Source organism: Papio anubis, chromosome 17, assembly GCF_008728515.1.
Source record: "Papio anubis isolate 15944 chromosome 17, Panubis1.0, whole genome shotgun sequence".
Lineage (NCBI taxonomy): Eukaryota > Metazoa > Chordata > Mammalia > Primates > Cercopithecidae > Papio > Papio anubis.
This window is the reverse complement of record NC_044992.1, coordinates 49,722,347-49,745,351: the sequence shown is the minus strand read 5'-3', so window position 1 is coordinate 49,745,351 and position 23,005 is coordinate 49,722,347. Positions and strand designations below refer to the sequence as shown.

At 54.4% G+C, this 23,005-nt stretch overlaps 2 protein-coding genes and 1 pseudogene across 4 annotated transcripts; all 3 read right to left on the bottom strand.

The window, feature by feature from the left end:
- Window positions 1-3,286: 3,286 nt before the first annotated feature.
- HSD17B1 (hydroxysteroid 17-beta dehydrogenase 1) lies at window positions 3,287-8,023 on the bottom strand. Of its 2 annotated transcripts, none has more exons than XM_021929210.2 (6): window positions 7,743-8,023; window positions 5,288-5,391; window positions 4,701-5,194; window positions 4,426-4,519; window positions 3,902-4,079; window positions 3,287-3,815 (listed from the first exon to the last, which is right to left on the bottom strand). In XM_021929210.2, exons 3-6 carry the CDS (start codon window positions 4,963-4,965, stop codon window positions 3,570-3,572), a joined length of 783 nt encoding a protein of 260 aa, XP_021784902.2. In that variant the 5' UTR covers window positions 4,966-5,194; window positions 5,288-5,391; window positions 7,743-8,023; the 3' UTR covers window positions 3,287-3,569. The 2 variants fall into 2 exon arrangements, with proteins under 2 accessions (XP_021784902.2, XP_009188938.2); XM_009190674.3 differs by lacking the exon at window positions 7,743-8,023 and having other exon boundaries at window positions 4,701-4,880; window positions 5,027-5,194; window positions 5,288-6,297.
- A 671-nt stretch (window positions 8,024-8,694) lies between these two features.
- Window positions 8,695-17,934, bottom strand: NAGLU (N-acetyl-alpha-glucosaminidase). Its single transcript, XM_003913081.5, has 6 exons — window positions 17,321-17,934; window positions 16,436-16,583; window positions 15,080-15,226; window positions 14,808-14,893; window positions 12,602-12,858; window positions 8,695-10,120 (listed from the first exon to the last, which is right to left on the bottom strand). Exons 1-6 carry the CDS (start codon window positions 17,701-17,703, stop codon window positions 8,910-8,912), a joined length of 2,232 nt encoding a protein of 743 aa, XP_003913130.1. The 5' UTR covers window positions 17,704-17,934; the 3' UTR covers window positions 8,695-8,909.
- Window positions 17,935-19,399: 1,465 nt separating this feature from the next.
- Window positions 19,400-20,392, bottom strand: LOC101003022 (annotated as a pseudogene). Its single transcript, XR_162802.5, has one exon. The product of XR_162802.5 is annotated as a protein tyrosine phosphatase type IVA 2 pseudogene (transcript).
- Between the last annotated feature and the right edge of the window lie 2,613 nt (window positions 20,393-23,005).

Below are 23,005 nucleotides of genomic sequence, written 5' to 3'. Positions count from 1 at the left end.
AACTTTTGGGTTTTTAGTAGAAACAGGGTTTCGCCATGTTGGCCAGGCTAGTCTTGAACTCCTGACCTCAGGTGATCCACCCACCTCAGCCTTCCAAAGTGCTGGGATTACAGGCGTGAGCCACCATGCCCAGCCAATTTTTATTTATTTGAGACAAAGTCTCTGTTGCCTAGGCTGAAGTGCAGTGTCCCAATCTTGGCTCACTGCAGCCTCCACCTCCCTAATTCAAGCGATTCTCCTTTGTCAGCCTCCGGACAGCTGGGTTTACAGGTACCCACCACCATGCCTGGCTAATTTTTGTATTTTTAGTAGACACAGGGTTTCACCTGGTTGGTCACAAACTCCTGACCTCAAGCAATAATGTCAGCCTCACAAAGTGCTGCAATTACAGGCATGAGCCATCATGCCCAGCCCTATCATTTTTAAAAGATCATTTTAAATGCACTGTGGTAATTTTACTGCTGATGGGCAAGAGTGGAATCAAGAAAACTAGTTAGGAGGCTACAGCTGTAATTCAAGGGAGAGATGACACCGTGCAATCCGGAATAGGGTGATTTCGGAATATGGTTTGATGAGTGAAGCTAGAGCTGTCAGTATTTGCTGATGAATTGGTCGAAAGGTGAGAGAGACTGCAGGCAAGGACTACTCCAGGGTTTTTAAAACGAGTATTGGGAAAAAAGGAGTGGTCACATAGTAAAGTAGAGAAGACTGGGGAAGGAGCCAGTAGGAGGACTGGAAATCTGGAATTGGGGTTTGGACACATTAAGTTCATTGCATCAGGTGGAGATGTTGTATTGAGTAGGCAGTTGGAGATACAGACCTGGAGTCTGTGGGAGACAGTGGGGTTTCTTTGGTGGGGGGTCATCGGCATCTAAGTGCTCTATTCGAAGTCATGGGATGCACAAAATTATTAACAATGTGTGGCCGGGCGTGGTGGCTCATGCCTGTAATCCCAGCACTTTGGGAGGCCGAGGCAGGTGGATCACGAGGTCAGGAGATCGAGACCATCCTGGCTAACATGGTGAAACCCTGTCTCTACTAAAACTACAAAAAAAATTAGCTGGGCGTGGTGGCGGGCGCCTGTAGTCCCAGCTACTTGGGAGGCTGAGGCAGGAGAATCACTTGAACCCGGGAGGCAGAGCTTGCAGTGAGCGGAGATTGCGCCACTGCACTCCAGCCTGGGCGACAGAGCGAGACTCTGTCTCAAAAAAAAAAAAAAAGAAAAAAAAAAAAACCAATGTGAATATTCACAAGTTTGAAAAAAAAGTATGAATGTATGGAAGAGGGGGGTCACACTTTACCTCTTATTATCCCACCCCTAGGGGTGACCTTGTGAGCCACACCACACAGGTACACACATGCACACATACGTACACACACTGTCACAGAGGGGCAAAGGGGGTTAGTGAGAGCAGGACTCAGAGCAGATCTCAGGCCTCAGAAACCCATGCCACCTGGGCCCCCTCCCTGTGGCCTTCCTGGATGCTGCAGGGATAGCAGATCTGTCTGGGTCAGCAGGGCAAGGAGACTGGCAGGAGAGGGTGGCTGGGAGGCCTCTTCCTCCAAGAGCAGGGGCAGCACATCATCGAACAGGCAGAGAAGACCCTCATCCGGAGGTGGGGGCAGGTCAGAGTGGAGAGCCTGCCTTCTTCCCGCAGTGCCCCACACAAAGCTCCAAGAACCCCAGCAAGTTCCTGTCTGTTTCCACTTCCCAGATTTTCTGTGGTCATGTCCCTGCCCACTCCAAAGGGCTATCCCCCTCACCCTTCCCTCCCTCTCAGACCCAGCTGAATCACTCCCTCAGTACCGCCCCCTCCTGGGACACTCCTGCCCCCTTCCTCTGCTGCATCCCCACCTAGCCTCTTACCTGTTCACTCCTCCCCAGCACCAGACCTCCACAGAAGTTCAGAGAGTTTCTCTACAACCCTACTGCCCCTATCAATGACTCCTGCCCCCACTGGGACTCTCCACTGGGCTCAGGAACGACAGGCCATTGTAGCAAAGTAGCCAGTCCTGTAGCCCCAGCTGGAACTCCTGGTGAGGCAGCTTCCCAGATGGTGGGGATCTCTCAGTCTTCTGGGGCAGAGCAGGGTGAGTGGGGCTGTCTCCCTTTGATTCATTTAACCCTCTTTCTTCTTTACACATTTGCAAAATGTGACAGTAGTCATATTACTATTCGTTCTAATAACAGTCCTTGTTGGCTATTAAGACCTCTATACCAGGCCGGGCGTGGTGGCTCAAGCCTGTAATCCCAGCACTTTGGGAGGCCGAGACGGGCGGATCACGAGGTCAGCAGATCGAGACCATCCTGGCTAACCCAGTGAAACCCCGTCTCTACTAAAAAATACAAAAAACTAGCCGGGCGAGGTGGCGGGCGCCTGTAGTCCCAGCTACTCGGGAGGCTGAGGCAGGAGAATGGCGTAAACCCGGGAGGCGGAGCTTGCAGTGAGCCGAGATCCGGCCACTGCACTCCAGCCTGGGCTACAGAGCGAGACTCCGTCTCAAAAAAAAAAAAAAAAAAAAAGACCTCTATACCAGCACTTTCAGGCATTATCTCCACCATTACTAAAACCCATTAGATAGGCATTATTATACCCATTTTACAGATGAGAAAGACTCAGAGGGCCGGATGGGGTGGCTCATGCCTGTATGCCCAGCACTTTGAGAGACTGAGGCGGGTGGATCACGTAAGGTCAAGAGTTTCAGACCAGCCTGACCAACATGGAGAAACCCCATCTCCACTGAAAATACAAAATTTTTTTTGTATTTTGTATTTTCAAATACAAAAAGGGCCGGGCATGGTGGTGCATGCCTATAATCCCAGCTGAGGCAGGAGACTCACTTGAACCCGGAAAGCGGAGATTGTGGTGAGCCGAGATCACCCCATTGCACTCCAGCCTGGGCAACAAGAGCAAAACTCTGTCTCAGGAAAAAAAAAAAAAAAGAAAGAAAGAAAAGAAAGACTCAGAGAAAGTAAGGAACTTGCCTGAGGTCTCATGGCTAATGGGGTCCAGGTCATAACCTGACTCTACTGCAACCCAAGTGCCACCTAACTCCTCCTGCAGATGCCCATTGGGTATCCAGAGACTGTGTCTGGGCTTTAACGTGGACTTGAGGCGTGATCCTGGGCTGCTTCTTTCTGGACTTCGGTTTCTGAGTTGCTCGGTTGGTTGGTTGGTTTGATTAATTGACGGGTCTCACTCTGTCGCCCAGGCTGGAGTGCAGTGGCCCCATCATGCTCACTGCACCCTCCAACTCCTGGGCTCAAGGAATGGTGCCACTGTGCTGATTTTTAAGTTTTTTATTTTTGTAGAGATAGGGGTCTCACTATGTTGCTCTGGCTGGTCTCCAACTCCAGGGCTTGAGCAATCCTCCTGTCTCCGTCTCCCAAAGCGCTGGCATTACAGGCGACAGCCATTGCGCCTAGCTGCTCTGGTAAAACTGGCTAACGCGATGTATCTTAGTTAGCCACCCACAGCCGCCGCCACCACCACCGCCGCCCCGTCCCCAGGGACCACACAGACCCAGAGGACAAAGAAGGGCGAGGGAGACAGCGGCTGAGAAAGACTTTACTGCGGGGCGGCTGGAGGATCGCCGAGCTCAGGGTCCCCCACCCCACTGGGCCCGGCCCCGCCCCCAGTCCCGGCCCCAGCCTCGGCCTCTGCTGGATCGTCGCCGAACACGTGCCGGTGCATGGCGGCCACGTAGTTGGAGCCGCTGGGGTCGTCCAGGCGCATCCGCAGCAAGGGCAAGAAGCGCTCGGTGGTGAAGTACCGCAGGGTCGGCTTCGGGGCGCGTAAAGCGGTGAGGAAGACCTGCGGCAGCGGAAGGAGCGCTCTGGCCACCAATGCGCGCTGGAGGACGCACCGCCCCGGCTCCCGGAGTCCAGCCCCGCGCTCACCTCCGTCACCTCTTCAGGGTTCTGCGCCTCCTCGCGAAAGACCTGCTTGCTGTGGGCGAGGTATTGGTAGAAGCGGTGGAAGGTGTGGATGTCCGTGCGGTTCAGCACCTCGTCTGGGCTGCCCAACACCTTCTCCATGAAGGCGGTGTGCACTGGGCCGCACTCGATCAGGCTCAAGCTGCCGGCCCGAGAGCAACGAGTGGGCGGGGGCGGACGCGAGCCAGGCACCAGTCCCAGCCCCAACTCCAGCCCCAGCCCCGACCACGTCCCGGGCCCCGCACCGCTGCGCTGCGCAGTGAGGCAGAAAGGGTGCTGGTGATAACCAGAACATTTGAAACGCGGGTTCCTGCTGGAGCAGCCCTCCCAAATCCATCTGAGGCTACGCGGGAGCCCTGGCACACAGCAAAAGTGAGCTGGGCAGGGAGGGCCAGGGAGATCGCCCCAGAGCAGCTCCCGCATGACGGGGTGCTCGGGGTCTCTAGGTCAGAGTTCAGAGGGTTGGGGAGACGGAGGTGTTGACTCACTGGACCCCAAAGGGCAGCAGCAGAACTGCCAGACTCTCGCATAAGCCTTCGAGCGCGAACTTGCTGGCGCAGTAAACGTCATTGAAGGGTAGCCCTTAGGTGGGGAGACGAGGTTCCTGAGGCCCAGGGGCCAGGGGGTCATACCCGGGAAGGCGGTGCCCCTCCAAGCTGACTGTACCCCTCCCCCTACCCCCCTACCCTCCCACCGGAGCCTGCTTTCAAGGCTCAGCTCCCCACACAATCTGGAGCTGCGGAGGCCAGTACCTACCACTCACCCATCAATCCTCCCATGCTCCCGGTCACCAACACGCGTCCCGAACCGCGCCGCTTCATGTCTGGCAGGAAGGCCTGCAGCACCCGCACCGTCCCCACCACGTTCACGTCCAGCACAGAGGCCACGGCGTCCTCCCCCACCGCCTCCAGCGGCCCCAGTAGGCCCAGGCCTGCGTTACACACTGCAGGGACAGAGGCCCGACCAGCCTGCCTCAGCATCACCCTCAGCACAGCCTGTCCCCTCGTGCTCCCTGGGCCTCGGGACATGTTGGGTTGAAGGCAGGGTGGAGAAAGCTCCTAGGAGCCCATGTGTTTCTGGGAGGCTCACCCAGCACGTCCACACGGCCCTCAGTCACGCGTTCCCGGGCAGCGGCCACGGATTTTGAGTCCCTTACGTCCAGCTGCAACGTCTCTAGGGATCCCAGAGGGCATCCCCGGGCCCGGGCCGCCTCCCACAGCCGGCCCTGTGTTTTCAGGTCCCTCAATGTAGCATATACTGGAGGTTTTGGGAGAGAAGGAAGATCTGACTTGTCTTCTGGCCTCCAGGGGCTCCTCCCTTCTCTCCCTCCCTGTCCCTACCTATCTATACCTTTGAAGCTCTGGGATGGGTCTGAAGCCAGACGTACCGCCAAGTGCAGGCCGATGCCCGAGGAGCAGCCGGTGATGAGCACCACGGTGCGGGCCATGGTGAGACTGTGGGGAGAGGCTGGGGCTCTGGGCTGGATATCACCTGCTTCGCCCCGCCCCGCCCGCAGGCCCCCACCCCTTGTTGTGTCTCCCACGCAATCTCAAGGATAAACCCTCCTGCGGGTCCCTGGCCCGATCTCCCCACCCTGTTCTGAGCCAAAACAGACATGAGCCCACTGCTTGGAACACCAAACTGTCCTGGTTGCTGGTCAGAGGGAGGGGAGGTGTGGGTTCCCACGTGGGCACAGAGTAGCCCCCCGGGGAAGATTCCCCTGGGTATGCCTCTGTGCCACCAGAGCAATTATAGTGACCACAGTTTGCTGCAGAGGCTGTGAAAGTAAAGGCGCTAGGAGGTGGGAGATGATTGTATATGTGTTGGTTTTGTCCACAGTTTCTAGCTCATAACTCACATGACCATGGTTAGTCTTTCATCGTAATGTTGGGGCACCTCAGGCGTCAAAAAACAGCCTCTCCTCTCTCTGACCTTCTCCTGTCCTCTTTTCAGCTGCCCAAGGCAGGACTCTAATCTGATTGTCGTTGTAGGATCCTCATTCCAGAGTGGGTCCTTGCCCCATACCCTGGAGAAAGGAATGCTGCACCAAGGCCCAAAGAATCTGGACCAGCCTTGCTAGGCTTAGATCAGACCCTTTTTGCCCAGTCACATTATCACAGTTGTCCATGCTTCAATCATGGACAGCAGCCAATGGAGTTCTCCATAAAAGGCCCAAAGGGCAGGGTTCGGGGAGCTTCTGAGAGCTCAACACGTGGAGGCTGACAGAAGGTGAAGAACTCATCCATGTGCCCAGAGGGTGATGTAACCCAAACTCTAGAGATAGAAGCTCCTGCTCTGGACCCTTCCAGACCACCCTGTCTGTATCTTTTTTTTTTTTTTTTTTGAGACGGAGTCTGGCTCTGTTGCCCGGGCTGGAGTGCAGTGGTCGGATCTCAGCTCACTGCAAGCTCCGCCTCCCAGGTTTACACCATTCTCCTGCCTCAGCCTCCCAAGTAGCTGGGACTACTCGCCCGGCTAGTTTTTTGGGGTGTTTTTGTTTTGTTTTTTTTTTGAGACGGAGTCTCGCTCTGTCGCCCAGGCTGGAGTGCAGTGGCCCGATCTCAGCTCACTGCAAGCTCCACCTCCCGGGTTTACGACATTCTCCTGCCTCAGCCTCCCGAGTAGCTGGGACTACAGGCGCCCACCACCTCGCCTGGCTAGTTTTATTTTTTGTATTTTTTTAAGTAGAGACAGGGTTTCACCGTGTTAGCCAGGCTGGTCTTGATCCCCTGACCTCGTGATCCACCCGTCTCGGCCTCCCAAAGTGCTGGGATTACAGGCTTGAGTCACCGCGCCCAGCCAGTTTTTTGTATTTTTTAGTAGAGACGGGGTTTCACCGTGTTAGCCAGGATGGTCTCAATCTCCTAACCTCGTGATCCGCCCATCTTGGCCTCCCAAAGTGCTGGAATTACAGGCTTGAGCCACCGCGCCCGGCCTGTCTGTATCTCTTCATCAGGCTATTTATTTCTTTTTTTTTTTTGAGACGGAGTCTCGCTCTGCTGCCCAGGCTGGAGTGCAGTGGCCGGATCTCAGCTCACTGCAAGCTCCGCCTCCCGGGTTCACGCCATTCTCCTGTCTCAGCCTCCCGAGTAGTTGGGACTACAGGCGCCCGCCACCGCGCCCGGCTAGTTTTTTGTATTTTTAGTAGAGACGGGGTTTCACCGTGTTAGCCAGGATGGTCTCGATCTCCTGACCTCGTGATCCGCCCGTCTCGGCCTCCCAAAGTGCTGGGATTACAGGCTTGAGCCACCGCGCCCGGCCAGGCTATTTATTTCTAACCTTTAAAATATCCTTCGAGGCTGGGCACAGTGGCTCATGCCTGTAATCCCAGCACTTTGGGAAACTGAGGCAGGGGGATTGCTGGAGCCCAGGAGTTCAAGACCAGCCAGGGCAAGAGTGAGACCCGGTCTCTACAAAAAATTTTTAAAAATTAGCTGGGTGTGGTGGTGTGTGCCTGGAGTCCCAGCTTACTTGGTGGGGGATCAAGGCTGTAGTGAGCCAAGATCGTGCCACTGCACTCCAGCCTGGGTGACAGAGCCAGACCCTGCCACTGTACTCACTCTGGGTGACAGACTAAGACCCTGTCTCAAAAAAAAATGAAGAGAGAAAAAAATTTTCCTTGTAATAAAGCAGTAAATAAGGGTTTCCCTGTGTTTTTTGGGTCACTAGAGCAAATGAGTTGACTCCATAGAGGGGAAGGGGGTCTCAGGAACTCCAACTTGAAGCCAGTCAGTCAGAAGTTCTCGGGACCAGGACTTGTGACCTGTGGGAAGGAGGGTGTAGTCTCATGAGTCTGTGCCCTCACCCTGTGGTATCTGACGCCGTCTCTGGTTGATTACATTGGAACTGAACTTGAGGACACCCAGCTGCTCTTCACTGCTTGCCGCGTGGGAAAAATTCTCCAAATATTTGGTGACAGAAGTCCCCTGTGTTGGTGACTGTTGTTGTGGCATGACAGCTAAGGAAAACACTGTTTGAAAAAAGGTTTTCCTGGCCAGGAGCAGTGGCTCATGCCTGTAATCCCAGCTCTTTTTAAGAGGCTGAGGCGGGCTGATGATGAGGTCAGGAGTTCGAGACCTGCCTGGCCGATAATTAGCCCGGCGTGGTGGCACGCGTCTGTAGTCCCAGCTACTCCGGAGGCTGAGGCAGAAGAATTGTTTGAACCCAGGCGGCGGAGGCTGCACTGAGCCAAGATGGCGACACTGCACTTCAGCCTGGGCATCAGAGAGAGACTGTCTCTAAAAAAAAAAAAAAAAAAGAGGTTTTCCTTCAACAGGAGGCATTCTCCTTTCAAAGGAGAGGGGTTAGTATTAAAAACAGGGATGTGATCCAGCACTATGGCTCACTCCTCTAAACCCAGTACTTAGGGAGGCCAAGGCAGGAAGGCAGGTGGATCACTTGAGGTCAGGAGATCAAGACCAGCCTGGCCAACATGGTAAAACCCCGTCTCTACTAAAAATATAAAAATTAGCCAGGAGTGGTGGTGTAAGCTTGTAGACACAAAAGAATCGCTTGAAACCAGGAAGTAGAGTTTGCAGTGAGCAAAGATTGTGCCATTGTACTCCAGCCTGGGCAAAGAGCAAGACTCCATCTAAAACAAAACAAAACAAAACAAAACAAAAAAACAAACAAAAACAGGGATGTGAGGCAAGGGATGGGAGAACAGGTCCCACCCCGGGGCCATGCTATAGCCCTGAGTCCTCCCAATCATGGCAGCAGTGACTTTCTCATTCTGACAGACCCAGGGGACTCATCAGTTTAAGTGGAGAGAAAACAGTACTTTAATCCCACACTTTGGGTGGTGGTGGAGGGCAGTTCATTTCCCTCCAGTTGCCCCAGGCCACACCCCACCAGCAGGCCATGGGGCCTCCTCCCAGGCCTGGGTTATCCTGTGATGCTTGTCCAGCTCCAGGCCCTGGAACCTGCCCCGGCTTGGAGTTAGTGGAAAACAAGGCCCAGGGTGGCGAATCTATCACCAAGAGCCAGCTACCCAGCGGGGGTAATATTTGAGGAAGATCTTCTTGGCCAGGTCCACAGTGTCTCCTCGTGGCTGGCTGGGGTACCTCTGCTTGCTGAGGACGAAGGCCTGCTCCAGTTGGAAGACATTTTTGTCAAACTGGTGCTGTTGGAAAGGGATGCCCTGGGCCACACTGTCAGCCAGCGCCTCCAGGAAGAGCCGCCAGCGAGGGGTGTAGTAGTTGGCCACCAGCCCCGCCAGCTGCTTGTTGGCGTAGTCCAGGATGTTGCCTTCTGGCCCCCACAGGGTCAGCTGGTAGCGGCTGTTCTGCTCATAGAAATCGGCCTCGGCCTCACTGACGGCCGCTGCTCGGGCCTGCTCCAGCCAGCTGCCCAGCAAGAAGCGGCTGTCACTTGCCAGCAGCTCGTCCAGCGCCGGCAGCAGCTCATAGGCCAGGACGCCTCCAGCCCTCAACAGGGAAGTCAGCTCCTTGCTCAGGTAGGCACTCCTTGCCTCCTCATAGTACAAGCTGACCAGCTCCTGCACCGCCTGCCGAGTGAGGTCCAGCAGGTCATAGCGGAAGGCAGGGCTGGCGGCCAGGGAGGGAGCAGATGTGAGCAGCAGCCGCCAGGCCTCAAACACACTGGATCGGTTGTACCAGACACTGGTATTCATCTGTAGGGACGGCCGCCTGACCAGCGGGCTGCGATTGTGGCCCCTGCAGGCCTCCCCGGAGCAGTTGTACACACTCCGGAGCAGTAGTCTCCACGCTGCCCCTGCGTCTGGATGGGAGACCCCATACCGCTGGGCAGCAAAGTTGGTCACCCAGGCCGCCAAATCTGGCACTGGGTCCTTTCGCCAGCCCAGCTCAGCCATGAGGGAATAGACCACTTCGTTCTGGCTGATGCCCTCGGGGGCCATGCCCGTGCCTACCATGGTGGAGTTGGGGAAGAGGCGGGCAGCTTCTGGACCTCTGTTCACGGCCTCCAGGGCTCCAAACAGACCATGGTTTCCCCCAAAGTTGTGCAGCATGCACCAGATGAAGGGCTGGCCCTGGAAGGAGGCGGTGCGGGTGTACACAGGCTGGCTCTCAGCAAACAGGTCCAGAACCAGGAGGCGGCCACGAGGCACAGCCCCCAGCACAGCCCCAATCTGGGCGGGCCCCCAGAACTGGGGCTGGTGCTGGAAGAGCCAGCCTTGAAGCAGCCACACAGCCTCAGTATCCACTGTGGTCAGGAGGTGGGGGGAACAGAGAAGAGGAGTGATGAGACAGAGGGGCCAGGGAATGTTCACCCCACTCTACGGACGACTCTCTCTATCCCAGGGCATGGCTTCCCGTGACCCCCACCAGCGGGACGCTCTGTCGCACATACGCTGCCCCGTCCTTATCGCTTCCTTCTGGAAACTCCAGCACAGGGTTCAGCAGCTTGGGGGAACATGAGAGTTACCCAGAGGGCTCCTTAAAACATGGGGCTTCCTGGCCGGGCGCGGTGGCTCATGCCTGTAATCCCAGCACTTTGGGAGGCCGAGGCAGGTGGATCACGAGGTCAGGAGATCGAAACCATCCTGGCTAACATGGTGAAACCCCGTCTCTACTAAAAAATACAAAAAAATTAGCCAGGCATGGTGGCGGGCGCCTGTAGTCCCAGCTACTTGGGAGGCTGAGGCAGGAGAATGGCGTGAACCCGGGAGGCGGAGCTTGCAGTGAGCTGAGATCCGGCCACTGCACTCCAGCCTGGGCGACAGAGCGAGACTCCGTCTCAAAAAAAAAAAACAAAAAACAAAAAACAAAACAAACAAAAAACGTGGGGCTTCCTAGCTGGGTGGGGTGGCCCACACCTATAATCCCAGCACTCTGAGTGGCCGAGGAGGGTGGATCACTTGAGCCCAGGAGTTCCAGTCCTGCCCGGCCAATGTGGGGAAACCCTGTCTATACTAAAAATACAAAAGTTAGCCTAGGGTAATGGCAGGTGCCTATAATCCCAGCTACTGGGGAGGCAGAGGCACAAGAATCACTTGAACCCATGAGGCAGAAGTTGTAGTGAGCCGAGATTGTGCCACCGCACTCCAGTCTGGGTGACAGAGTAAGACTCTATCTCAAAAACAAAATCAAGGCCAGGCACAGTAATCCCACGCACGCCTGTAATCCCAGTACTTTGGGAGGCCGAGGTGGGTGGATCACCTGAGGTCAGGAATTTTTTTTTTTTTTTTTTTTTTGAGACGGAGTCTCGCTCTGCCGCCCAGGCTGGAGTGCAGTGGCCGGATCTCAGCTCACTGCAAGCTCCGCCTCCCGGGTTCACGCCATTCTCCTGCCTCAGCCTCCCGAGTAGCTGGGACTACAGGCGCCCGCCACCGTGCCCGGCTAGTTTTTTGTATTTTTTAGTAGAGACGGGGTTTCACCGTGTTCGCCAGGATGGTCTTGATCTCCTGGCCTCGTGATCCACCCGTCTCGGCCTCCCAAAGTGCTGGGATTACAGGCTTGAGCCACCGCGCCCGGCCGAGGTCAGGAATTTGAGACCAGCCTGGCCACCATGGTGAAACCCTGTCTCTACTAAAAATACAAAAATTGGCCAGACGAGGTGGCTCACACCTATAATCCCAGCATTTTGGGAGGCTGAAGTGGGCGGATCATTTGAGGTCAGGAGTTCAAGACCAGCTTGTCCTACATAGTGTAACCCTGTCTCTACTAAAATACAAAAATTAGCCAGGCGTGGTGGGGGCCACCTGTAATCCCAGCTACTCAGGAGGCTGAGGCAGAAGAATCGCTTGAACTCAGGAGGCAGAGGTTGCAGTGAACTGAGATCATGCCACTGCACTCCAGCCTGGGCGACAGAGTGAGACTCTGTCTCAAAACAAACCAACAAAAATTGCCGGGCGTGGTGGTGCGTGCCTGTAGTCCCAACTACTCGGGAGACTGAGGCAGGAGAATCACTTGAACCTAGGAGATGAAGGTTGCAGTGAGACGAGATTGTGCCACTGCACTCCAACCTGGGCAACAGAGTAAGACTCTGTCTCAAAAAAAAAAAGAAAAAAAAAATGTAGCTTCTGCTTCAGAATTTGCTATCTCACAGCTCAGGGTGCTGCTGCTGCTGGTTTGGGCCACATCAGAGCAGTGCTGCTCAAGAAAGGCTAAGCTGATCTGTTCTCTTCCTGGCCAACAGAGACGCCTCTCCACCAAGTCATTCCTGACTTGGGCGCCCTCCCCTCCACTCCTCGTAAGTGGCAGGAAGGAGCCCTGGCTTCACGGTTTTGTAGCAGGATGGGCACTTAGTGCCTTTAGGCGCATCCACTCACCTCCTGCCTGCAGTGCCTACCTCAGCAACCACACAGAGACCAAACAAAGTCCTTGTTCATCGCTAGCCCTTAGTGGCCTTCGCGCTGGGCCAGGCGTTACTCTACCTATGAGGTATTCCCTGTTTACAGGGAAAACAAATGAGACACTGGCAATGAGGTCAGAAGTCATAAGTCACACGGCCAGGAAATAGGAGCGCCAGGTGTGACCCAGGTTGTCAGCCTCCAGAGCTCACCTCTCAACCACAGTGGGATTCACTGAGACGACGCATGTGTACAAGTGCTTGGTAAACTGTAAAGTGCTGTGTGCTATGGCGAGGCATTATTCCAGTCCCTCTGCCTACCCCTGTTGACATCTGCTACTCCCTTCTTTATGAGGGTCTGAGGGGCTCTCCCACCTCCGCCAGGCACTGTACCTGCAATCATGGCCTCATAGACGGCCGTGGTGGCTGCAGCAAGGTAGGAGGGTGCTGAGGAGGGTGGCTGCATCTCGTTGAAAGTGTCAGCCCCATAGATGTGGTCTGTGCCAAACTCTTTGACCAGCTCTCGCAGGAAGAGGCTCCCGATGACGGGGAACATGGGGTCTTCCGGAGCCAGAAGGAAGGAGCAGGAGTAGGAACAGTTGAAGTGTCCCCAACTGCCCATCTTCGTGACATTGACCTGAGGGAACACCCTAGTGGGAAGCAAAAGCTCAGACATTTCATGGAAGCCACCATAGTGTACACCATGGCCCACAGCCCCTCAGCAGCCTCGCCAACTTCTCTACAGCTCCCAGGGCACATCCCGGTTTCTCTCGCCCCTATGGCTTGTACAGGCTGCGCTCTCTGCCGAGAGTCGTTTCCTCTCCTTCCCTGGCCACCTTCGCTGAAAAACTTTCACTATCTGTCCCCTTCCTATGGCCAGAAACAAGCAACACTCCTCTTTCTTTCTTTCTTCCTTCCTTCCTTTCTCTCTCTCTCTCTTCTCTCTCTCTCTCTTTTTTAATTACACTTTTAGTTTCAGGATACATGTGCAGAACATGCAGGTTTGTTGCATAGGTATACATGTGCCATGGTGGTTTGCTGCACCCATCAACCTGTCATCTGGGTTTTCAGCCCCGCATGCATTAAGTATTTGCCCTAATGCTAGCTCTCCCCTTGACCCCCACCCCCCGACAGGCCCCGGTGTGTGATGTTCCCCTCTGTGTCCATGTGTTCTCATTGTGCAACTCCCACTATGAGTAAGAACATGAGGCGTTTAATATTCTTTTTTTTTTTTTGAGATAGAGTCTCACTCTGTCGCCCAGGCTGGAGTGAAGTGGCGTGATCTTGGCTCACTGTAACCTCCGCCCCTGGTTTCAAGAGATTCCCCTGCCTCAGCCTACCAAGTAGCTGGGATTACAGGAGCCCACCAGCACGCCTGGCTAATTTTTGTACTTTTAGTAGAGATGGGGTTTCGTCATGTTGGCCAGGCTGGTCTTGAACTCCTGACCTCAGGTGATCCACCCGCCTTAGCCTCCCAAAATGCTAGGATTATAGGCATGAGCCATGGCGTCTAAGCAACACTCGTTTTTCAAGGCTGGGCTCTGCCCTGAGCCCTTCCTGCCCCTCTCTCCTGGCAGAGGAGAAGGGAACCCACATATATTCCTGTCCTTGTCACCACATTGTATCCTTCAGCCAACATATCTCCTCTATCGGGGTAAGGCCTCGGGCATGTTTCTTGCCGCCTCCTAGGACCCAGCACAGAGCCAGGTCTGGCAGCTGCAGAGAGCTGGACCAAGTTTATTGAATGAATAGTCTCCTGCCACCTGGTGATGGGGGCAAAGAGGCAGGCAGGGAGGCCACGGGCATACATGAAGTCCTGTGAGAGTGTGGGAGCCAGACACTAGCAGGTGCAAAGGAGGACATGGGAGGGGGGGGCACTAGCAAGTCTTCCTGAAGGAGGGGAGGTCTCAGGTGGGCCTTGAAGACTTTCCCCAACCACATGTGAGAGGATGGCTGGGAAGCACAGAGGAGCAGGAGAGGAGGGACTGGAGCACCCCTGCAGCCACTCGTAAGGGCTGCCATTTGCTAGCACTCTGTGCAAAGTCACAGATAGATCAAGAGATAATTATAAACCCTACAGCCAAGTGGGTAGAGATTCCATTTTACAAGTAAGGAAACTGAGGCACAGAGCAGTCATGTCATCTGCCCGAAGTCACACAGGTAGTTAGTAGCAGAGTCAGAAAGCAAACACAGGCCTACATCCAGAGCTTAAGTTTGTTTGTTTGTTTGTTTGAGACAGAGTTTCACTCTTGTTGCCCAGGCTGGAGTGCAATGGTGAGATTTTGATTCACTGCAATGTCTGTCTCCCGGGTTTAAGCAATTCTCCTGCCTCAGCCTCCTGAGTAGATGGGATTATAGGCACATGCCACCATGCCCAGCTAATTTTTATATTTTTAGTAGAGACACGGTTTCACCACGTTGGTCAGGCTGGTCTCGAACTCCTGACCTCAGGTGATCTGCCCAATTTGGCCTCCCAAAGTGCTGGGATTACAGGGGTAAGCCACTGTGCCCAGCCCAAAGCTTAAGTTTTTAAGTCATGTTCTAGACGGGAATAAAATTCCCTGTCTGAGCTAAGTGGAGGAGGTGAGCGGCACCTTACCTGGTGACAGCCTCGGGAACATGCCCTGCGAATGCAGGTAGCACTGGGGTCATGCCAAAGGAGCGCATCCGGTCCAGGACCCGGTGCTGGAGGAACAGAAGGAAGGGTGGTGAGCATGGCCACTGCTGTCCTACGGGGAGGCCCTCATCTCCCAGGACACACGGAGCCCCCCCGCCTCCAGTTAAGAGCCCCAGGGCCAGGCCAATACCACCCTTCCTGGGCCCGTGACCATCTGTCACCGATTCTGCCCCTTCTCTTTTCCATCCTTTTACCTGCAGGTAAAGCTGCTTGATGTGCCAGGAGGGGGGCAGGGGGCCATCCCAGGTGTGCAGGTTGCCCATTCGCCCCCAGGCCAGGAAGGCAGGACCAGTAAAGAACTCATTGATCTCTGTCTGGGTCAGGCCCAAGGCCAGGTACACCTGAGGAGGAAGGGCCCACACATAGATATATATTCGTCTTCATTCATTCATTCATTCATTCAACAACCATTCACTCATTGCTTCTTTTTTTTTTTTTTGAGACGGAGTCTCGCTCTATAGCCCAGGCTGGAGTGCAGTGGCCGGATCTCAGCTCACTGCAAGCTCCGCCTCCCAGGTTTACGCCATTCTCCTGTCTCAGCCTCCCGAGTAGCTGGGACTACAGGCGCCCACCACCTCGCCCGGCTAGTTTTTTGTATTTTTTAGTAGAGACGGGGTTTCACTGTGTTAGCCAGGATGGTCTTGATCTCCTGACCTCGTGATCCGCCCGTCTCGGCCTCCCAAAGTGCTGGGATTACAGGCTTGAGCCACCACGCCCGGCCACACTCATTGCTTCTTTGTGCTGGGCGCTAGGGCTACTGAGACAAAATCTGACCCCTGCTATCAGGGAGCCCACAGCCCAGAGGAAAGAGACCTGTGAATAGGTGAGTTCACTGGGACACCTTTGTCGCATGGGTGAGGAGATGGGGCACAAAGAGGCTTTCTCTCAAGAGGAAGGCCTTAGAAGGCTTCATGAGCAAGGGTGCCAGACAGAAGGGCAGGGCAGCTGTGTGAAGAGCTTAAACAGCACCTGGAGCAGCTGGTGCAGCACAGAGGTTTCCAGGGAGGCAGATCTAGAGCTGACCATGAGTTGGATCCAAGGGACCAGGTGATTGGCCGCATAGGGGAGATGGGGGAAGGAGCCCCACTCCTCAAACTGGAAGCCTCAGTTTTTTTTTTTTTTTTTGACAGTCTCGCTCTGTTGCCCAGGCTGGAGTACAGTGGCACGATCTCGGCTCACTGCGTCCTCCACCTCCCGGGTAGCGAGTCCCCTGCCTCAGGCTCCCAAGTAGCTGGGACTACAGGTGTGTGCCACCACACCAGGCTAATTTTTTGTATTTTAGTAGAGACACGGTTTCACCATGTTGGCCAGGATGGTCTCGATCTCCTGACCTCGTGATCCGCCCGCCTCGGCCTCCCAAAGTGCTGGGATCACAGGCGTGAGCCACCGCGCCCAGCCGGAAGCCTCAGTTTTCAGGAGGCCAGAGCCATTGTGCACGCTGAAAGCACTTCTAGAGAGAGACACTGCGCCCATGCTGGGGGGCGGGTGAAAACACCTAGGGTGGCTTCCGCCATAGGCAGGAGGGTGGGGAGGGGACAGTGGGCACGCACCCTCTGCCAGATGGCCTCCTGGCCGCTCCAGGCCAGTGCCAGGTTGATGCCATTCAGCGCCATCCAGTCTATCTCTCGCTCCCAGCGGGCCCAGTCCCACCACACGAAGGAGTAGCTTTGCGTGCACACATTCTGGTAATAGCGGTACCTGCGGGCAGTGTCATGAGCGGGGGCGCATCCCACTCTGCAGGGTCCACAGCCCTGGAACAAATCCCCCAACCCCCACCTAGAGGAGAGGGGAGGGGCTCCAAACAATGCCCTTCTGCTTCACACTGGGACCCACCCCAGGTGGAGCTGTGGCCAGGTACCTGGGCTGGGCTTCTGAGGGACTCCCCCCCTGTACTCCCCCAGGGCCCTCTAGCCTGGCGGGTATTTGGGTGGCATATTCCACTTTCATGCCACCCTGCCAGAGCCCCTCCTCTGCACGGTGTTTTCCTGGAACGGGGAATCCCTGCCCCCACAGTCTGACAGATGGGCGGGGGACAGTTGTGTGGACACATCACTCCACAGTGTGGCAGGCGCTGGAACACAGGCCTGTGTGGGAGGATGGGGGCGTCCTTCCTCAGTCCGCAGGTTCAAAGAGAGGGTGGGGGAGGAACGGAAGAAAATTCATTCATCACCAATTGTGCACCACAAATTCTACGCCCATCATCGTGCAAATCCTCACAATAACACTGCACGGTAGGCGTCTTGTTTTCGTTTTTCAGGTGGGCCAGCCGAGGCTCTGAAAAGCAGAGTGGCTGGCTCAAGGCCACACAGCTGCTGGAGGCGGCGCAGCTGGGCCTTCCGGCCAGCGCTCCCCGCTCAGCCTCCCGATTTGGGTGGCAGCGGCTCAGGGAAGGGGTGAGCGCCTCGGGCGGACGCGGGGAAGCTGCGGGGCGGTACCTGTTGGGCGTAGCCTCGGTCAGCTCCCCCGGCACAGCGGGCAGTGGCCGCGGCAGGCGCAGCTGAGAGCCGGACCAGGCCACGTGGCAGCCGCAGAAGTCGCGCAGGTAGCGGTGCAACCCCGCAGCGGCCGCCACGCCCGTGGAGCCGCGCACCCGCACGCGCGCCGCGCCGCCGCCGCCCAGGCTGTAGGTGTCCAAGCCCGGCTTGGTAGCCAGGGCGCGCTCCACCGACACCGAGAAGTCGGCCGCCGGGCCAGGCCCCAGCAGCCGGGCCACGAGCGCCCGCACGGCCGCCGCCTCCCGGGCCTCGTCGCCTGCCGCGCCCCCGGCCCCGGCCAGGAGAAGGACCCCCACCGCCGCGGCCACCGCCACCGCCACCATGGTCTCAGCCCCGCGGGTCCCGCTACTGCCAGGGGGCGGGGCGGCCCGCGTCCAATCAGCTGCCGGCCTCCGGCCACGTGGACCCGAAGGCCAAACCCGGGCTCAGGGCCAGGAGTCGTGGCTTCCGGGTCCCAGGACACTCCCTTGGGGGAGTCTCGTGACCGCATGCGGTGGGGAGCGCGTGACCCTGGCTCCAGGGACGAAGGGGACCCGCTGGCCCTCACAGAGCACTGTATCAGGCACTGCCATAGCTACTGCCCTACTGATGAACGGGAAGACGGTCCCTACCGTCCGTGTCAGGGGGGTGACCTAGAAATCAAATACTTACAGAAATAAGGATTTCCATCATAGTTGTGATGCTGCGAAGAAGTGCAAGGGTAAGACTTCCAAAGGAAGTGACTTTTAACCTGAAACTCAGAGATGAATAGGAATTGACTAGAAGAGGGAAAGGAAGAGCCTTCCAGAGAGAAGAAATGCATTTATGAAGGCCCTGGGAAGGCAGAGAGCTTGCAGATTTGAGGAACAGGCTAGGAGGTTCGAGGAGGGATGGGGCCCTGTGAGCCCAGGCCGGCCGTGGGGCAGGGCTGGCGGACACGTTAAAGGCTGTCCATTGGCAGCAGCAGCAATATGACAGGAGCTGTCATTTTGTCAGAAGTTTCCAACCAGAGCGACTCCATCTTGAACAGGGGCTGCGTAAAATGAGACAGAGACCTGCTGGGCTGAATTCCTGGGAGGTTAGGCCTTCCTCCTCACAGGATGAGACAGGAGGCCAGCACAAGGTAAAAGGTCACAAGACCCCGCTGATAAAACGGAATGCAGCAAAGAAACCGGTCAAAACCTGCCAAAACCAAGACAATCAGGAAGGTGACCTCTGGTCGTCCTTGCTGCTCATTATACGCTAATTATAATGCATTAGCATGCTAAAGACACTCCCAGCAGCACCAGGCGGTTTACAAATGCCATGGCAACGTCCAGAAGTTACCCTATATGATCTAAGTAGTGGAGGAACCCTCAGTTGGGGAGGAATCCCCACCCCTCTTCTGGAAAACTTATTACTAACCCACCCCTTGTTTATCATATAATCAAGAAATAACCATAAAAATAGCCAACCTTAGGCCAGGAGCGGTGGCTTATGCCTGTAATCCCAGCACTCTGGGAGGCTGAGGCTTGCAGATCACCTGAAGTCAGGGGTTTGAGACCAGCCTGGCCGACATATAGTGAAAACCCATCTGTACTAAAAATACAAAAGTTAGCCAGACATGGTGGCACACTCCTGTGGTCCCCGCTACTTGGGAAGCTGAGGCAGGAGAATCGCTTGAATGCTGGAGGTATAGGTTGCAGTGAGCCAAGATTGCGCCATTGCATTCCAGCCTGGATGACAGAGCAAGACTCCATCTCAAAAAAGAAAAAAGAAAAAAGGTTGAAAGAGGCCTGGAATCAGATACCGACTTTAGATACTAGGAAAGTATGATTTTTTTTTTTTTTTTTTTTAATCTCACCTCACAGGAACCTCGGCCACCCAGGTTCAAGCCATTCTCCTATCTCAGTTTCCTGAGTAGCTGGGATTACAGGCACATGCCACCACACCTGGCTAACCTTTGTAGGGATGAGGTTTTGCCATGTTGTCCAGGCTGGTCTTGAACTCTTTTTTTTTTCCTTAAACATTTTATTCATTTTATAGAGATATTTCTCTTTCGTTTGCTTTTGTTCCAATCATTAGGAGAGTGGTTGAGGAGTACTGAATCCATCACTACTTTGATGACACAGGTAAGATTCCAGATTCACATTTCCAGGTACCAAGAGTTCCCTCTAAATGCCACAATCAAGTCAGCCTTCTTTTACATTTCTCTCTACTGAACACAGCAATGCCCACTGGTATTTCTGAAGTGTAATTGCATCTTAGGTCGGTATTTCTCCAAGTAAAGCAGCTGTTTGGAATTGAACACTCCCCTTCTTTTTTGTCTTATAAACTGAACTGCATCTTCGTACTTCATTCCACATTCAATCAAAGCAAGTGCAACCAGCACAGGTGCCCCTTCCCAATCCCGCAACACAATGCACTGCAACAGACCAACCTGGCTGTTCACGAAATTTGGTTTTTAACAGGTTTAACCAATCATCTACTATCTGATTAGGGGGTGGAGCTCCATCATCCAATGGCCAATCTAGAACGTGGATTCCTTCTTTTTCAACTGGAGCTTTATCATAGGTAGCATCACAAACTCGAACCAAAGTCATCACTCCATACTTCTTAAGTTCCTCTGTGAACTTGTTGAGAGTAGCATTGGTTGGGTTGTGAGTTATCAGAAAATACATGTTCTCATAGGAGATCTCCACAGGGGCTGGACGTTCATTATGGCAAATAAAAAGTGTGAGCGTGCGTGTGTGATGGGGAAAGTGGAAAAAAAAATTCAATCTTGAAATGTTTCACAGCAGAAAACATTAAAAAGACCACTAAAATACCTATTATCAATCTGTTTTCTCTCTTCAACTTGGTTATTCCTTATGAAGCTTCTCTCTTCAAGATAAGCAAATTATTTAGAATCCACTTGAATCCAAATTCAATTTGGGCCTCAATTTCTGCAGATGGATACCTTCAGTCTCCAAAAAAATCCAACTACATACAAAACTTAAGCAGCCTTTACTACATTTAGGCACTAGTGACACAAGTTAAAAGTGTAGGTTGGCCAGGCGAGGTGGCTCACGCCTGTAATCCCAGCACTTTGGGAGGCCGAGGTGGGCCGATCACGAGGTCAGGGGATCGAGATCATCCTGGCTAACACAGTGAAACCCTGTCTCTACAAAAAATACAAAAAATTTAGCCGGGCATGGCGGCGGACACCTGTAGTGCCAGCTACTTGGGAGGCTGAGGCAGAAGAATGGGGTGAACCTGGGAGGCGGAGCTTGCAGTGAGCCGAGATCGCGCCACTGCACTCCAGCCTGGGCGACAGAGCGAGACTCCGCCTCAAAAAAAAAAAAAAAAAAAAAAAAAGTGTAGGTCACTTTCCACTTGTTTACTTGATGCTGAGTTTTATTGGAGTCATTAAAAGAAATATGCTTGCAATTAAAAAAAAAAGCCAACTATTTCTGAGGCCAGTCTCAGTGTCCAGGAGTCTTCAAGGCAATGTTAATTATGGCACATAGAACTTCCAAGCTAACTTGTCAGCGAAAACGCTGTGCTGAGCCTGGCGGAAGTCTGCCCTCACCCTCAGAATCGCCGTAAATGTGCAACGTATATTCCAACGAAACACGCTGGCGAGCTGGGGGCTGGGCATTGAAGTCCGGCGGCGGCGGGAGCGAGGAGGTGCCTCTCTCCTCCGTCACCTCGGCGGCAGCGGCGGTAGCGGTGGCGGCGGCGACGACTCCCCACTCAGCCTTGGCGCGCGACACTCGGCCCGGCCTGGCGGCGGCGGCGCGTCTCAAGTCTTCTTGCTGCTGCTGCTGCGGCCGCCGCTGTGTCTCCTGCTGCCGCCATCGCCCCCGCTGCTGCCGCTGCCCTGTGGCGTCGCCTCGCGCTGTGTCCGGCCGCTGGTGCCGCTCCCTCGAACTCTTGATCTTAAGTGATCCATCTACCTCATCCTCCCAAAGTGCTGGGATTACTTCTAAATTCTCCAGACGAGTTTTGCCTCCAGATTGCCTGTTTGATGGCCAACAGGTGTCTTTGCTCCTTGGATTGCTCCTTATCTAAATTGCTCAGATAAGAACTTTTTGTCTCCGGGGCCTGTTCAATGGTTACCAGGTGATTTTCGCTCTCTCACCTTTCTTAAGGTCTACATTGGGACCCCTTTCCAGTAACAATTTCACAGATTGGGAAACAGAGCCAGAGACAGAAGTGACTTGGGCAAGATCACTAACTAGTAAGGAAAGCAGCTCTGGGCTAGAACTGGAACTCCTGACTCCCAGAGCAGGGTTCTTGCTGCTCTTTCCCAGGCAATGCAACTTGTCAGGCTTCCTATCTGATCAGGGAGGGCTTGAGTAAAGCTGCTCTGGGGCTGGGAGTGGCCAACTCTCTAGAAGGACTGCACTAGATGTGTTAGATGGGGTGGCCCACTCCTGTAATCACAGCACTTATGGAGGTGGAGGCAGGTGGAGCTCTTAAGTCCAGGAGTTTGAGACCAGCCTGGGTAACATGGAGAAACCCCGTCTCTACAAAAATCTTCTGGGCACAGAGGCCTGTGTTTGTGGTCCCAGCTAGCTCCTCAGAGGCTGAGACAGGAGGATGGCTTGAGCCCAGGGGTTTGAAGCTGCAGTGAGCCATGATCACACCACTGCACTCCAGACCAGGCAACAGAGCAAAATCCTGACTCAAAAAAGAAAGTCTAGCCCATCGTAGTGGCCCCTGATCCTAGGAGGTTGAGGCAGGTGGATTAGAGTCTAGGAGTCCAAGACCAGCCTGGGTAACATGGCAAAACCCCTTCTGTACAAATAATACAAAGATTAGCCCAGCATGGTGGCATGCACCTGTGGTCCCAGCTACAGGTTGGGAGAATAGGTTCGTTTGAGCCTGGGAGGTCGAGGCTGCAGTGAATCCAGATGGCACCACAGCACTCCAGGCCAGGGACTGAGCAAGGTAACACATTATCATCTATTTATTGAAGACTCTGTAAACAGTGGTTGTGGGAGGGAGGGGGAGATTCAGGGACACTGTGGGTGAAAGACATAATTATAATAGGGTCTTTAGTACTGTTTGATCCTTTTTTTCTTTTTTTGAGATGGAGTCTCCCTCTGTCGCCCAGGCTGGAGTGCAGTGGCGCCATCTCCTGTCTCAGCATCCCAACTAGCTGGAACTACCGGCATGTCTTGGGGTGGGAGGAGGGGTCTCAAAAAAAAAAAAAAAGAACTTACCAACAACAGTATAGGTTTGGAAAAGGAAAGTTTATTAGAAAGGAAGAACGCTGCAGCCGAGTGCAGCGGTGCCTCTGCGGGAGGACTGAGTGTGCTGCGGTGGATTTTCCTTAGGAGCATGTGTGGACCTTAAGGTGGGAACTTAGGGTTGTAAATTGAGCTTCAGCACGGCATAGAATGTACAGAAATTTTAGGTTGTGAAGGCAGAGCCCTCAGGAATGAGATTGGTGCCTTTGTAAGGGAGGCCAGAGAGAAAGCCCTACCCGCTTCTACCATATGAAACCACAGTGAGAAGGCACAGCTTATTAAGCAGGGAGTGAGCCCTCACCAAAGACTGAATCTATAAGCACCTTCATCTTGGACTTTCCAGCCTGCAGAAGTGTGAGAAATAAGTGTTTGTTGTGTGTGTGTGTGTATATATATATATAAATATATAGACATTTTAGTTACTTATAAA